Raw genomic sequence first — 17,507 nt, 5'->3', positions numbered from 1 at the left:
ATTGTTTTGTGCTAAAGGTTGTCACTAGATTCCTCATCAAAATCCAAGTACCATTTTGAGCAGACACATGGCTGCGTGCGAAAAAGGGGTACCAGCATTTTCTCCATGTTATGAGGTACATTTGTACCAGACATGCCCCATTTGAGGATTGGGTCAGGAGGGATGCTTCATCACAAATGTGATAGGTAATGTGGGCCCTCTTACTAGTGACATAGGATAGTAAGCACTGATACAGTTTATGTTTCCAACTTTACATTGGTAAGTTGGTACAATGAAAATATGATCATGAACATCTGCACCAAAAGGAATGGAAACATGTACAATGGCATCATTTCTTATTTGAGATATGTTAGAAATATGTTTCAACAGCAAAATTCAATTAATTTCATGTAGACAGTAGCAGATTGTCATGAAGCCTCTGTCCTTTCCAAATGTGCATGTAAGCCAGTCTGTGTCAGCCAACATGAACGTTTATGCCAAACAGTATTGATTGAAACGGACAGGAATGTGTCTTCATTGGTGACAGTGTTACCGGTCCCCTAAATGACATTTAAGTGTCTTTATTGGTGTCCTGATGAGAAAGCAATGATGGTGACAAAAGTCATACTTAAAAACGACAATTGCAGATGGAAGGTTACATCACGTAAATGTTGGAGTATCCCATCTTGAAGTCTATATTAGGCCCAAAACATGTCTCTTTTGGAAATGTGGAAATGTTTTGCTCTGTTCTAAAGTGATTTAGGAATGTATCCAGGTCTATGTATTTACTAATGCTGTCCAAGCCATTTGTCATGCAGAGAAACAAAAGTGACTAAGAGACAAAATGCATACATGATATTGGAGCTAGCATGGGGAATTTCTAGACTGTGAGCAAATGGTTTGTGGAATTCTTTCCTACACGCATGAGATACTGATTATTAAGAAGCCAAGTTTAAGTGCCTTGCCGCTGGATTAATATGTAGACTTGCAAATGCTTTGTGAGCAAGGTTCATGTTCACATCTAATTACACAGATACCCTCACACTCTTGTATCTTTCTTTGCAGCATCATCTGGGCAAGATGAATGTGACAGCGGCCTCAGCGTTGGGGAATAAACTGGGCACTGTGGTCCAGGTGCAGACACCACCAACACCTAGGGACCCAGTGCCACAGAGAGTTAGGTGACTAACGCGAAGGCCACGAGCAACTCCACAACATCTTCTGAGGCCTCCATAGACGACCAGTCCCTAGTGGTGGTAGACCCCAATGTGACAATTCCACCTGCATCATCATATGCTACCCACGTTTCCATCTCCACCCCCATCTTGCCCCCACCCCAGTTGGCTATAGCCGCTCCCCAAAAAGGAAGGCAACACCTTTGCTGTAGGCACTTCGCACCACCTCGGTCTCCAGGCTTTGCTCATTGAGGAGAATATTTCAATTGTGGACTCTCACTATAGGCCAGAGTGTAGTACTGCATACCATCCAGGTGCTTAGTGGTCAAATGACATAGATTCTAGCTTACCTGGATGACATTCACAGTGCCATATCTAGCCTACAGCAGTCATTCCAGGGTCTGGCCTCCTCATTGACCGCAGCCTCCCACCCATCCCACCCTCGTGCCTCAACTGCCACCCCATTCCCTATCTTGAATCCCTCTTCCCAGCCCTATCCAAAACACACGCACTAATTTATACACACACACCCAAACACACACAAGCAGCACATCCTCACATAAACACAAACACAGCAAGAAACAGACACAAACACATGCAGGCACCACACACCCCACCACCACCACAAACAACCTCAATGATACCCACAGACACCACACCCACCACGACATAGACATCCATATTCACCACAAGCACACCCGCAAACACCACACCCACCACAGCACAAACACCCACAACCATCACTACCACACCCAGAGACACCTTACCCACCCCAACTGACATGCACCAGCACATCACAGGCTCCACAACCATACACAGCACCTCCACAGCAGACCCATACACAAGTGCTGTACACAAACGCCCACACTCAACCACACAACAGGCACCCAGTAAAAACGCAAACTGAAACATACGCCACATACATCAGATCCACAGACGCCCACACCATCAACAGACACATGCACAACAGACACTGCCTCCCAACTCCCTCCAGAACACCCTACCATTTTCTCTAAGGAGTACCTTATGTTTGCCCTGGCCCGACCCCTTCCTCATCCCAGACCACCCCTCTCAATAAAAGGTCACCCCTCCCAAACGTCTTGTCACCCCATTGACACCCCAACACATCCCACGCCTTCCACGCCCCAACCCCCCAATTCCAAATCCCAACCCACCCCTCCCAAACCAAAGGAGCACCCCCAAGTAAGATCATTAAGATGCCTGATTTCTGCCCCATAAATGCCTCTTGCAGAGGAGGGTGATTTTGGCAGTGCAAATAGAAGGCAAGATATGGGCATGCAACCCAGACTTGGGACTTTGTGGCCTTGAGGCTTTGTTGTGTTTGTCCTTGACTTATTTTTGGATTGTTACTAATTGTTTGCTGACTGTGATTTTTTTTGCTAATGTGTGAGCCATGTACTTACTCTCATTTGTGACAGTGAGAAGCAAAGTTTTTATTTTTTTTAGAAATGTTTATAATGCATACATTAGTGTTGCACATTTGTGATGGACACGTCAATTTTGGTGCAAGAATTCATCTTGTTACTGGACACTTATACCAAAACTTATATGTGTTTCTGTTATTGTGATTGGAGAATGCATGTGTATTTATATTAACATGATGTGTCAACTATATACACATATGCATTACACAGGGACCCTGACACTTTACAGTTGAATGACATCTAATGTATAACAGATATTGCACAAACCAAGAGGACATATGACCTTCATACATCTCTGACATGTTTGCAGTTTAGAGGTAACATTCCTTGAACATTCTGTGTACACCGACCTGTAGCGTTTTGTAGTGCAATTGCTACATTATCATGGATTTCAGTAGTTCCTATTGATTATACTGTCTGTGCATATGATATGGTAGTTTAGGGCAGATTATTGCACACGCCTGCATATACTCATTTCGATTTAGGATTGCTGTGACATTTTGTGTAGGTGTCCATTGCATGAAGACAGTTAGGGCCATATGTACGAAAGCTTTTTCCCATAGACACAGAATGGGTAAAATGCTTTGGTACATCTGGCCCTTAGTACCAGATTGGTGAGCATTACTAATATTTTTTTTAAACATTTTTTTAAACATTTGCATAGCACATCATTGTACTATTGTTTTCAAGTATTTGTTAAACATGCTCGAGTCCAATGCTAATGTACACCAACAATTGTGAGGATGACAGGTAAAACAGTGACTTACCTTCGGTTCCTGCAACAACAGGGTTGATTTTCATCTTGGTCCAGTAGCAGCATCAAAGGCAATACTTATACGATTGGATTTGTGGTGGCAGTAAATGGGAAAAGTGAAAACCGGTATGTTTCGTGCTGATATCCCTCCCAATTCGCCAACTCAGGTGTGGCGGTTTAACCACCACAGTTAGGTTGGCGGTAAGGCACATTGTGATTGGCTCGGTGGTAAAAGGGGCTGGAGTACCGCCGTCAGTCACTTTTGCCTATTGTGTTGTCGATGCAGGCGGTGATTCATGGTGATGGAGGTGGACCATCAGCAGTCTTTCATCAATGGAATCGCCAACATCTAAATAGGGTGGGTGGTCCCCGTATGGGAAATCTGACGGTAATTTCACAGCAAGACAGTTACTGCAAAGATCTAAATCAGGCCCTCTCTGTTTATTCAATTATTTTTCTTGTCCAAAAACCTTCTGGAGATTATCATCCAGTTATTTATTTAAAAAGTGGCAACTTCAATGTAAAGACCGTACATTTTTGGGTGGAAATTATCCAGGAGTTCATTCTATCCGTTTCCCAGAGATTTTACATCCTCAATATGCCTGCATGATGCCTACTTTCATATTCCCCCCAGAAAATGCCATCAAAGGTTCCTTGAATTTGCTGTTATGGACACCAATTTGCTGAGCTACCCTAAAACAGAAATCTTTCCGGAGAGTCATCTGAGGTTAGTGACCCCCTTAACAGATCTGTCAGTGAATTCGAGAGACTCACAACTCCCATATTTTTATTCCAAAGCAAGGGATCCTCAACCCGAGGCATACAATGCTTTAACATCTCACTGGCCTCGAGGTCTCCTCTATGCCTACCCTTCTTTCCCCTAATAATGAAAGGACTCAGAGCAAAGTCTCAGGTCATCCTGAGAGTTTGTACTGCTGAATTTGTGGTTTCCCCTCCTGAGGGAGTTGAGTGTTTATTATTAATGGTTACTACCTTACCATCCATCTCCCTTGTGGTAGCCAATCCTTACCTATCAACCTTGTGCCACCTCAAATCGACAGTCCCTATCAACCTCGCACCACCTCAAGTTGATGGTCTCACTTTAAATAGGTTAGGACTTTGTAATTTAAGTATTTTTCCAAGAGGTTGCCTTAGCAATTAAGTAGGCTTGTTACTCAGCTTTGTTAAAATCACAGAATAAACATTGGGCCTCCTTTTGACAATGACACACTTCTAAGATCCAAATCCTCCTTCATGTGACCCTCTTTCTTTCTCTGAATTTCTTAGGGTTAGCTATTTCTACTGTTTGTTGACAATTAACAGCTGTTACTGTTTTCCGTTCTCCCTGACAGAATTTAGGCTCTTTGTTTGAACTGGCTCCTCAACTTTTGAAGAATTCTGATTAAGATTCATAACCTTATACCCCCTTGAGATCACCCGTTTTAATGGGTGCTTTACAAACTGCTCCCATTGAAACTCCAGAAGAAGCATACATTAAACATTTCCGTTAAGATGGTGGTTCTAGTCACAATAGCAATGGCACATAGATTGGGTGAGATTGGCGCATGTTTGTCATTTGATCCATATTTTTGGTTTCTGCCTGATGGTCTTGCACTATATTTTTTACCTTCTTTCGCCTTCTTTTCTACCTTAGGTTGTTTCTGACTTCCATCTAAATAAAGAAATTCTTCTTAGTTTCTCTTCAGATAAAGGAGAAAGAAAGGATCTTTACATTCTTTAGATGTTGGTTGAACAATAAAGATGTGTTTACAAAAAACTTCCAAATTTCACAAATCAGACACTTTTTTTGTTTCTTTTAGTTCTGACCGTCAGGGTCTTAATCAGTTGCAACTCTCTTTGCTGGGTTCATCTAGCGATAGCTATTAAATATTGATTGTCAGGCATTTCTGTTTCTTCTCATATTCGAGGTCATTCAACTAGTGGGAGTCTCTGCTTCATGGGTGATAGCTTGTGCTATATTGATATTGGATGGTGAAGATTTTAATTCCATGATATTAAGTGTTGTAGCCATTTTATTCTTCTTCTTTGATAATATCTGCGATTTTAGTGATAGAAAAGCTACTGATCCTAAAAAAGTTTAAAGCCACATTAAAGCTGGCCTATATGATTTTCTAATGCTTGTTCTTACTGCCAGCAGATCTCTTTGCACATATTATGGGATAACACTATGGGACGGATGTATTAAAATGCAATTTTACTATTCCTAAATAGCGACTTCATTGAAATCGGTATTTAGGAAATACAAAATGCTATGCACAGATTAATAGTGATTCCTACAAAGTAAGAATTGCTACTAGCAAATCGCAAATAAGGAATCCCATTGCATTTGTGGCAATGGGCCGGTTTTGCATTTCCCAAATAGCGATTACCTATTTGAGAAATGCAAAACCAAGGATGGCAATGGGCAAAAGACCCCCCCTTGGTGCAGTTTTAAAAAAGCATTTGGGGGTGCTTTTTTTAAATTTCACATGGTTACCATCGACTTCAAGTCGATGATAATTGCATTTCCTAAATGCCCAAATCGAATTTAGGAAATGCTTTGTACATCAGAATCGGAATCGCAAAAAGGTAATCCCTATGTGCGATTTCCTTTTCTGGAGATCTCAAGTTGCGATTTCTACAGGGTAGAAATCGTAATTTGCAATTTCCTAAAGGCCTTTATACATCAGAAAAGGCCGTTTTGCATTTCTTAACAGCCCAAAATACCAATTTAGACTGTTAAAAAATGCAAAAGGGCTTTGCACATCTGGCCCTATGTTTCTATGCAGTGGCGTAACAAAACTTGAGGGGGATCCCATGCTACGTACACGGAGGGCCCTCCCTTCAGAGTCACTCAGGTGCCCTTTGGCCAGGGTGCAGTGCTGAGGGGGCCCCCTGGAGCTCACCTCCCCCCTGCACCGCAGGGGCTTCCGGGGACTTTGTTATACCACTGTTTCTATGACTGGAAGACTATCACAATATGAAATAGAATATCTGCATCTTCTCAGATTAAATGGGTGATCAGCCCACATCACCTTTGCAAGCTTCTGTGTCCTGGTATTCCTGTTGTTTCTGAAAGAATGGTTTTGCATTGTTGGTCTCAGCACTGCTACTTTGCTCACTGTTGCCCAATGGCCCATGTCTTCTTTGATAACTTTAGTTAGTGCTGATTTGGTATCCAGCAGTGGTTTGCATGCAGGGCATTGTCAACCTGTGTCTACAATGTTACATACAGCAAGACTATTTATCTGTCTCAGAATGCAAAGCGCTATTAGCCACAACCTCATGGCTTCCTGAAAGTGTCCCATAACACCTAGGACCACTAAATCAACTATGTTAACTCTATCCTAAAAGGAGTAGGTTTTTGATTGCAAACAACGGATATTGTAGTCCTCCAAAACTGTAAACACGGCTTTCCTTTTAAAAACCTTTAAACCTAGTTGCCGGCTGGCCCCATGTCAACTTCACCTTCGGGGGAATTGTGAGGTAAAGGGGGTCAATCACTAGTCAGCCCTGATTTTTAAACAATTCTGGGACTTTTTATTTAACTTTCCAGGTTAGACCTATTGTTCTTGACTCATAGGGCCAGATGTAGGTAGGTTCTGATTTGCGACTTGCATATCGGAATGTAGGATGGTGTCCCTGACACCATCTGCGACTCGCAAGGGGGTCGCAAAGGCCCACCTCATGTATATTCACGAGGTTGGTTGCAATTTGCGTCCCCCTTGAGACTCGCAGCACTCACAGGGATGGTGGCCTGCTGGAGAGAGCAGACCACCATGTCTGTGACTGCTTTTAAATAAAGCAGTTTTTTTTTGTAATGCAGCCCGTTTTCCATAAAGGAAAACGAGATGCATTACAAAACTAAAAAATGAAACGTTTTCGTATCATTTTTTCAGAGCAGGCAGTGGTCCACAGGACCACTGACTGCTCTGGAAAAATGTTTTTAATGCCATTCACTTTTGCAAATGGGTTAGCACCCATTTGAAATGGGTGCTAACTGCGATTGTTTTTTGCGACGGCGTTCACAAAACAATACAACATCGCGCTGCGACTCGCAATTAAGAAGGGAACACTCCTTCCTAATTGCGACTCGCAATCCCGTTTTGTGATTCGGTAACCAGGTTACTGAATCGCAAAACGGGGTTTGGGCATCGCAATGTGCTTTTTGCACGTTGCAAACAACAAAATTCGCTGTTTGCGACGTGCAAAAAGTTTAGTACATCTTGCTCCTAGTGTGCAGTGCTGTTGATATGCAAACCAGTACAGGCTGAAGAGTGTCACTCATGGAAGGGGGTTGCTGAGCAACAACTGCAGTATAAATCGGTAAGAAATTAGAGTATTAGTTAGGTAATAATCATAATCCTTGTCAAGGTGAACTTCTAAAGTCATTATCCAAGCCTGATCTTAAACCCTAGGTAGCTATTAACTGAATTAAATTCATTATACACATCCATGTCCCGTTCACCTGGCAAACATTTACAAAGCAGAATGTTTTATGTTTCAAAGGACTTCTGTGGTAGGACATCCGCTTTTAATCTGGTATAAGATGCTCATTTCTACTGTAGCTGTATGTGGTTTCGAATCTTATCTTGGAATGCACTAAGAAATAGTCACTACGGCCCAGATTTACAAATAATTCACCCATTGCTGCATTGCATGAAAGGGAGAGAACAGAACAAAGCCATAACTAGTAAATATGGTGCTGTTTTTTGTTCTCTACCAGCGCTGGCATTCTATAGGCTGCCATGTGTAACTATACACACTTTTGCGCCATAATGCAAGAATATGTGCGCTCTTAAGGAATATTTTTTGTACTGAAAAGTGACCCTTTCAATACTAAAACTACCCTTTAACACGTTTCTTACTTTGTATGTGTACTTTACAGTGCAGCATAAGTGCAAAGTATGAAAATTGGGGCGAATGAAAACATGTCTCCTCAAGTAGGCATAAGTTTTTGAGGCAAATCCCTGTTAATGACTATTTGATTATAGGGATTTGCATCAAAACCCATGGGTAGTTGTATGAAAACACTCCTGCAGCACCCATGGAACACCGCCTTGACATAACGTAGCACAAAACAATGCATAACACAACTTTGGGAAACTATCCAATGCAAATTCTGATTTGCGTTGGATAGTAAATCCCACCATAATACTTTGCGTCAAGTTTGTGTTACAAAGTAACATAAACCCAGCACAACGCGTTAGTAACTCTGGGTCTTTGAGGCTAGCAAGGGTGCCGTGGCACTAATTCAAGCACGGAAAGAAGGACACTTTGCCCTCAGTTGGTTATTAAAAGATAGCCATTTTTGGGGTATAGTGAGCTCTTCACATCACTTGGTCGCAAACAAAATAGAACCATGAAAAAGGAATGAAAGTCCTGATACCCATTTACTGAAAGACTCCTCGAGGTTATACTACCGTGCATATGACAGATCACAATATGAAATTTCAAATTGTAAACTACTAGCAAGATTTAACAATCACTGAGTACTATTTGCAAATCAAGATAATGTCGGAAAATGTACACATAATGGCTGATAAACATTTCTGGCATGTACATACAACCTGCATACTTAATTAATATAGATGATATGAATATTAACTTGGATAAGTCCTTCAAAATAGCACTGTTGCTTAAGTGCTTGCTGCTCAGGACTGTGTGTTTGTCTTCAAAGTGACAGGCACGGCCCCCCTAAACCCATCGGTGTTAACTCAAACTTAAGTACGTGCATTGATGATAAATGAAGCACCGCACTTTTGAGTAATGACACCTGTTAGAAATTGGGTTACTGGTTGACTGGGGTGTGAGCCCAGGTCAAGCAGAAACCTCAGTCCTCTCAGGGTAAGACACAAGCAAACTCCAAATTAACCTGTGCTCAAACCCCTGGTAGCTTGGCAGAGAACAGTCAGACTTAACTTGGAGGCAGTGTATAAATTATTTGTGCAATATTTCAAACAGTAAAACAGGGAGAACATCACACATAAAGGATCCTGCACCAGGTTAGTAAACTAGAGATTAATTTAATAAATGAAAAAAGACTTCAAGGACGACCAATCAGTAGAACCAGAATGATAAATTTTTTAAGGAATAAACTGCAATATACTGCCTAAGAGCATAAAGCGCCAACCACAGCTATCTGATCACACTGGACCTGGTCAGAGTCAAAAGTTCAGGTCGACTGCAATGGAGCGCTTTTTGGATGCAGTCCCAGATTAGTCCTGCTGAAGGTTTACCTTCTCAAGTTTTGTGCCAAGAGGCCTGTTTGTGTTGGAGAGCGTCACGAGGGTCAAGGAAGATGTTGAGACAGGCTGCCAGTGTGGAGCAATGAGCAGACCTGGTATCGCGGACAGGTAGGCTGGTGCTTCATGTTGGCGGATCCCGGTAAGCTGTTGATGCTGCTGCGCGAAGAGACAGACTGGCGGCGGCTTGCGCTGATTTTCAGTGTAACCAGCACGTTCCTGTGTGAATGGGCCTGTTTATGGCCGTGAAGAGCTCAAAACCTTGAATTAAGTGCCCGCTGAGCCATCCCAAAGGTCTAGGACCTGAGGGCACCACCTGGGGGTCAGGAACTCACTGAGGATAGGTCCAGTAGATGTTGGGAAGCCTTTTATGTCCCTGAGGCTCAGATTAGGAGGCCAACAGATTAGCCCTCTGAGTCCCTCTGGAGTCCTGGGTTCAAGATGGGTTACAGGTCCAATTCTTACTCCCCAGGTAAGAGGGTAGCAGGCAGCAGGCCAGAACAGCAGGCGGTTCCTTCAGAGCAGCAGTCCAGCAGGGTGGCAGTCCTTGTACCAGCACAGTAGTCCATCTTCCTGGCAGAGTATCCACAGGTCCAGAAGTGTACTGAATGTTCTTACACAGTTGGGCCTTAGAGGTTGGGCGAAGCTTCTTAGAGGCAAGTTCAAAGATACCCCGCCTTCCCTGACCTGGCTCCAGACTAACTACAGAGGTATGCAGCCCTTTGTTTGGAGGCAAGGCACAGCCTATTCAGGTGTAAGTAAGGCTGGGCCCAGCTCCTCCCTCCCATCCTGCTAGGGCTGGCTCATCCAGTCACCTCTAAGCTCTCATTGTGTGTGGCTGTCTAGGAGGAATACACAAAGCCCAACTGTTGGCTATATCTAGTCATGTGACTGCCAACTACACCCACTCATGTGACCAGAGACAGTCTGCAGACTCCTAATTGCTAAGACAACTTTCTAAAAGTGTCATTTTCAGAACTGTAATTTAAAATCCAACTTCACCATAGGTTAGGATTTTGAATTAGGATTCCAGAGACACCAAACATGAACCAGTTATTTCTCCCAATAATAATAAGACAACTCGAATGTTATCCTATGGGAGCAATAGACCTTGCAATAGTGAAAAAGAATTTAAGAACTTTTCACTACCGCAACATGTAAAACGTAAAAGTACATGTCCAGCTTTTTATATACATTGCACCCTGCCCTTGGGGCTGTCCAGAGCCTACCTTAGGGGTGACATATGTATTAAAAAGGAAGGTCAGGGCCTGGCAAAAGGTTTATTTGGCCACATTGATATGGCAGATTAAAACTGCACAGACAGGCTCTCCAATGGCAGGCCTGAGACATGTTCAAAGGGCTACTTAAGTGGGTGACACAACAGTGCTGCAGGCCCTCTACTAGGCATTTAATTTAAAGGCCCTGGGACATGTAGTGCATTTTACTAGGAACTGATAAGTAATTTAAGTAATTTAGATATGCTAATTTGGTAGAAGCCAATGTTACCATGATTTAGAGAATGAGCATAAGCCCTCTAGCACTGGTTAGTAGTGGCAAATTGCACAGAGTCCTAGGGCCAACAAAACAAAGTCGGGGAAAACAAGAGGTCTGAAGGCAAAAAGTTAAGGGGAAACCATGCCAAGGATGCCACTTCTAAAAACACTCATTATGCATAGTGCTAGAAAATTGAAAAATATGTTATTTTTACCCACTAGAGCCATTTCTTCTATTACTTTTGGTGCTCATGGTTTTCTGTTTGAGTAACACAGTATATGCTTTTCATTAACCAGGTAAGGGTTTGTCTACTCTAGACAACATGTTGGATCAGGTCAGGTGTTGCGTGGTCAGCAGATTTCCTTTTTGGTTTTCAGTTGCATGTATATTTTCTTTCAATTATGAACAACGCTTTGGCAATGTTTTCCATTTGTGTTTGTCATAGGAAACAAAAACAACTTTACAGCATATTTCTCATGCTGCCTGTAGCTGTGTGAAACAACATTCCTTGTACATTTGATCTTTTCTCAGAATGTTTCTACAAAAGCGTTGCATATGCCGGAATTTTACACCCTGATAGAGGCAGACATTGGAGTGTATAATACAGACACTGGCTTCTTTAATTGAAATTTGTGTTATGTTATGTTGTGTAATGTTGGGTTGCGTTATATTGTGTTATGTTTTGTTTTGTTTTGTTATGTTATATTATGTTATGTTTGTCCTGCTATGCTATGTGTTTCAGTACAGCACACAACACACCCGGGAGGGTATCCTGGATTTATAGTTTGTTGAATTCTACCAGCAACTTGAGTTAAGCGGCACAACTCTTGGAACTGCTCCCTACATAGTTTTCACTCACATGCTGTTACACTGGTGAATGTACAAACAGAGTGTACTTACTGTGCCAACCTGTAATACTGTCTGACCTCAAGTTGTTGATACTGAGGTCTATTGGAGGTCCTGAGAGTGACTGTAAAGTAATTTTGTCCCCACTGCCATTCCCGGGGTATATGTTCCACAACTGAACGTATTCAGACCACCGCTGCCACGATGATCCTCCTTCCCGTACCCTTACATACACATATCCACGCACAGCAGGACTCCATCTGCTCACTCCAGTGTTCACCGACGGCACCGTCACCATGGGAATGAAACCGGAGGGGACCCACTGCCCTACACATCACTCGCATGGGAACCCTTCAGACGCAGATTTTGTGGGTGAAGATGACAGGTGGCTTCTTGGTCCTCTTGCCTCCAAGCACTGCAGGGGATTCAGGGCCTGTGTAGGTCCCCTGAGTACCACATTCATGCAGTCATTGATTAATAACACTTTGAGTGTAACATACCTTCCTGTCTTTTAGTTAAACACTGTCTCACCACATAAACCGAGAAGCAGCTTAAGGCACAAAGATCAGGAGTGACTGACTGAGAACAGTAGAGTCCACTGCCCTTACGTGCAGGCATTGCTGTGACTACCATGACTTCCACTTTTGCCTGCATAGTGCTTGCCGGCTGGTGGAATACACTATTTGGAAAGTTGTTTTTTTCCTCCTGTTTCTGATGGTTTCTTTTTTTCATTTTCAGGACAGCAGCAGCCCTTTGCATGCAGCAGCAGAGAATGGACATTTATCTTTGGTCAAATTCCTTCTGAGTAAAGATGTTGATGTTACGCCAAAACCAGAGGTGAGTGTTACCTGCAGGCTTGTGTCCGTTTTATTACGCAAGATGGTCTCCAGAATATACGACTCAATATGAAACCTAAGGAATGCAAAGTTACAGCCACAGAACTTTGCATGAATTTTAACTGTGGGCCATCTGGTAAACAAAGTCACAATAGATTTCAAAGCCCAGGCTGATGTCATCAAACAGAGCAGCATTGCAGAATGCCTATGGTTCGTGATTGTTAGCAATGTAGTAATAGGTTCAACCGTGGCTTGTGGGTGTTTCAGGGGGTAGGTTGGGGCCCCGGGGGGACAGGGGGGGAGGGAGAGGGAGTGGCAGGGGGGAATATTAAATAAATTAAATAAAAATAAAAAAATTGCACGCTGTGTGCCGCCGCTCCTCTGCAGGCCGTAGGCACAGGATTCCAGCCTGCCCTGAGGCTAATCCTGACGCTGCTCAGAGCAGCATTAGGATTGGCTGGGAGCACCCAGCCAGGGCACTCCCAGGAATACTGGGAACCTGTGCCTGCTCTCTCCAGCCTGGCAACACAGTGCCGGGCTAGAGAAACCACAGTGCGCATGTGTGTTTGGCCAGCCCGAGACAGCCGGCCAGACATACCTGCGCACTGAGGGGAGTGCACAGTGCACTCCCCTCTTCCCTGTCATCCCAAATGCCCCGCCCCTTTAACAATGAAAGGATAATAAACTTGGTTTATTATCCTTTTATTGTTAAAGGATTTGCAGCGGTTGCTGCTGGTGGGGGTGTGTGTGGGGGGGATGCCCCTCAGCCATAGCGGAGGAGCAGCCACTGAGTAGGCTAAGAGAAATGTGTTTTTTCTTTACACCAGATCAGTGGTTCTTAACCTCTTGACATCTGTGGACCCCACTTAATCATTAATGGAACCCGGGATCCCCACTTATTGGAATTCAAGGACCCCTTCATTTGAGGCATTCCTGGAAGCCGGACACCCTGGCATAAACATTTTCGATGATTCGAAACGCAAACCAATACACAAAAACAGAGAAACAAGCATTCATCAAAAAATACTTACATTATTATTTCATTTAATTTACAAATATACAAAAAACAGAATTTTAATTTTATTGGGAAGGTTGGAGCTTTTCTAGATTCAGTTTCGGCCCCTCATCATCCATGCTATATTCTGTTTGACGAACTTGCACTGCTCCCATGAATACATCAGGGGATACAAACTTAATTTTTAGCCTCCAGTTGCAAATTCCCTTACATTTACGGAACATTTTACATTTTTTTACTTTAAATTTTTCGTATTCATTTATATACATTGTATTAATCTGTTAATATTATATACATTTCTAAGCATTGGCTGGTGGTTTGACTAAGCTTTGCGGACCCTCAAGGGTCCCCGGACCACAGGTTAAGAACCATTCCACCAGAGGGCTCCTTTAAACAAACATACAGATCTATGACAATGATAGGGTTACATTGAGCATGAAACAAGTATTAATCGACGGTTTATCTATAGAAATTTCTATTTAAAGCTTAGCAAGCAAAATATATCCCACAAATTGTCAAAACTATTTGGTGATTATTTTTTATGTATCCATGTATGATACATTCACCGGATCCACAAGACTGCATTAATGTGTTTGCATAAACCTCCATGAAGCCCAGATTGTTTACGTACATGTGCTGACGAGTCATCTCCTAGAACCTTAAAGCAGCAAGATAATGAAAGTAAGGTGAACTTTAGTGCAAATCCGAGTGTGGGTCAGAGTTGCTTGTCTTCTTCCTATCTACTTTATAGTTATGAATTCTGCCGTCATGGTGATGCAGAGGAGTGACGTTTTCATTTTCACGGAGGTACAAGGATTGTGTCAATGTCACTGGGCAATCACCATGTTGCCATAAAAAACATATTATTTGCTCTGTGAGATCTGATGGTCAAAAAATATATTATTTACGTTAAGTGCCAAGGCATGGGCTTCTAATTTCTTCTCAATTAACGTTTATCAATTCTTATCTCCTACACCAGTCAGTGGAGCAGTTACTGAGGTTTAAGGTAGTTATTTTGGGGTAGACAGTGTGGGGCTTGTAAGAAACTGGGTTATTAGTTGAGAAGGGTGGAAGCCTCACACAAGCAAAAACCACAATCCTTGTCATGGTGAACCACAGAAGTCACTAAACTAACCGGTGCTGAACCCTCTGGTAGCTTAGTACAAAGCAGTCAGGCTTAACTTAGAGGCAAAATGTAAAATATTAATGCAGCACACAAACAGTGATGAAGTGAAATCACTACACATCAAAAATCCCAGACCAATTTAGAAAAATAGAGTATATTTTCATTATAATAAATAAAATGACACAAAAATGAACAAAATCTAATCACTATAACTGGAGATAGTGAATTTCCAGGGTTTTATTGAAAACAGAGCAAAGAAGCAAAAAGCGCCAATCATGGTTACCTGATTCTGCTGGGCCAGAGGAAAGTTCATGCTGACCACGATGCAGTGCAAGCCAGGTAGATGGCCTTGGTCAGTCCTGCTGAAAAGTTACCTTCTCAGGTCTTGATGCAAAGAGATCTGTATGCATTGAAGGAGGCTTTGGGTGGGAAGAGCAGGTTGAGCATTTTTGACGGTCAACGCTAGAGCTTCGCATTGGCGGTCACCATGGGCTGTCGTTGCTGTAGCACAAAGTGCAGGTTTTATGTTGCAGATCGTCACGGATGGTTGCTGTCGGCATGAACAGCAGGTCCCACTGGAGTTTCACATTGGTAGTCCTCATGGGCAGCAGAGTTTTGGCACAAACAGGGGCATTTGCGGTTGTGAGGAGCACAGACTTCAGGATTTTCACCTTCTTCTTCAGAAGCAGCTCTCACTAATGCCAGCCAGACGTCTAGGATCTGGAGGGCACCTCTTGGGGATCAGCACTCACTCTAGCAGAGGCCTGTAGCAAGGTTCAGGCAGATCCAGTTGGTGCTAGTCAGCTGGGCAGTTGCAGGGAGTCCTATGGAATCCTATTGCATACCCGTAGCTCACACAGCAGGACTTGGAGTTACTCTGAGTAGCCTGGAATCAAGACAAGTAAGTCCAAAGTTCCTTCTTCAGACAGCAAGGCAGTCCTTCATGCCGCAGGGTAGTCCTTCTGGCAGTAGCATAGTCCCCCTTTTGAATGTTTCACAGGTCCATGAGTGTTCTGATGAGAGGATTTGCAAGCTCTCTTGTTATACCTGGTGCTAGCCTTTGTGTGGTGGAATTACATAGCCTACCCCCAAAACTGGTTCTCGTCAGTTATTCCCCTTACCCTGGCCAAGGCCCTAAGCTGTCTGGGGTAAAAACAGGCCGGGCAGGCCTGACTTCAGGTTCCTGTGTGTATGCAATAGGTAAATCTTAAAGTGTAAGTTAGGCTGGGAGCAGCCACTCCACAGCCATCCCAGCAGGATGTTGCACCCTGTCCACAACTAACCCCCCCCCTTTGTCTCACTGACTAGAAGTAATACACAAACCTCAACAGCAGAGCCATTCACAGTCATGTGACTAAGGACACTGGCAGAGAGGAACAGTTGGCTGCGACAAGAAAATGTAATCTTTCTAAAAGTGGCATTTTCAGAATTGCAACTTAAAATCTGACTTCACCATTAAAGAGGATTTCAAATTACAATTGATTTGAGTGTTAACATTGTATCTCTACCTACTCTCAATCTGATGTTAACTCTCATTAAAGGTAATACAGTAACCCTGTATCAGTCAATGGGAGAGATAGGCCTTACAGCAGTGAAAAATGATGTTAGGAGTTTTTCACTGCCAGGACATGTAAAACATAAGTACACATGCCCTACTGTTTAAATACAATCTACCTTACCCTATGAGACTTAAGGGCCTAGCTTTGGGGTGACTTATAAGTATTAAAAAAGGAAGGTTTATACCTTGCAAAAGGTTTATCTTGCCAGGTTGAAATGGCAGTTTAAAACTACACACACAGGCACACAGGCTGCAGTGGCAGGTCTGTGCTACTTTAGTGGGTGGCATAATGAGTACCGCTGCTCATTAGTAACATTTAATTTACAGGCCCTGGCTGCTGGTAGTACCCTTTGCTACGGAGTTACAACTAAATTGAACGTACCAATTAGGTGTAGTCCAGTTTTACCCTGTTTACTATGTTTGAAGGAGAGGGCAGAAGCATTTTAGCACTGGTTAGCTGGGTAAAGTACACAGAGTCCTAATGCCAAAAGAGAGCAAAAAACGAGTTCAGCAAAAATCATGGGGTTAAGGCAAAAAGTTTGGAGGAATAGCACGCCAAAGATGTGAAATCTAACAAGGCCAATAATGCAAATACAGCAACATCAAACAGTAATAGTATTAAGGAAGATAATCATGAATAACCTTTTATAGAAATGAGAATATGGACTACAGAATGTATATCAATCTAAGTATAATGCAGACTACACATTTGTTATCTTGAAGGCTGCGAACAGAAAGTCCACTTCAAGACCTATGCCCATTGAAGCCTCTACATCCAAAAAAGAAAGAAATCTTAATCATGGGCAGTGCTATCTTGGAATTCACAAGTAAACCTCTGCACATGCTAAGAGATAAACTGCAAACATTGGCCTTGAAAAAGGATTGTCTTTACGCCACAATGGTGATTAATTTCAGGCATGGGCATAGGCTGTGGGGTATCTTGGGACTGGGAAATTCTTCGAGGAGTGGTGGCTTGTGGATGTCTACAACTGGGGCTGAATGGTGATGCTGTGCACTACAGGCTACAGACAGAT

General features: G+C 42.9%; 1 protein-coding gene across 1 annotated transcript in view; it reads left to right on the top strand.

Moving 5' to 3' along the window:
- The window catches only part of ANKDD1B (ankyrin repeat and death domain containing 1B), a 516,198-nt gene that overhangs the window by 313,096 nt on the left and 185,595 nt on the right, over positions 1 to 17,507 (top strand). Inside the window, exon 10 of the mRNA XM_069223721.1 lies at positions 12,677 to 12,775. Coding sequence (XP_069079822.1) covers positions 12,677 to 12,775 — 99 coding nt within the window. The remainder of the gene's footprint in view (positions 1 to 12,676; positions 12,776 to 17,507) is intronic.

The sequence above is a fragment of the Pleurodeles waltl genome, chromosome 1_1, assembly GCF_031143425.1.
Source record: "Pleurodeles waltl isolate 20211129_DDA chromosome 1_1, aPleWal1.hap1.20221129, whole genome shotgun sequence".
NCBI lineage: Eukaryota > Metazoa > Chordata > Amphibia > Caudata > Salamandridae > Pleurodeles > Pleurodeles waltl.
Note: the sequence above shows the minus strand (reverse complement) of the source record. Positions and strands in the feature narration are given on the sequence as shown.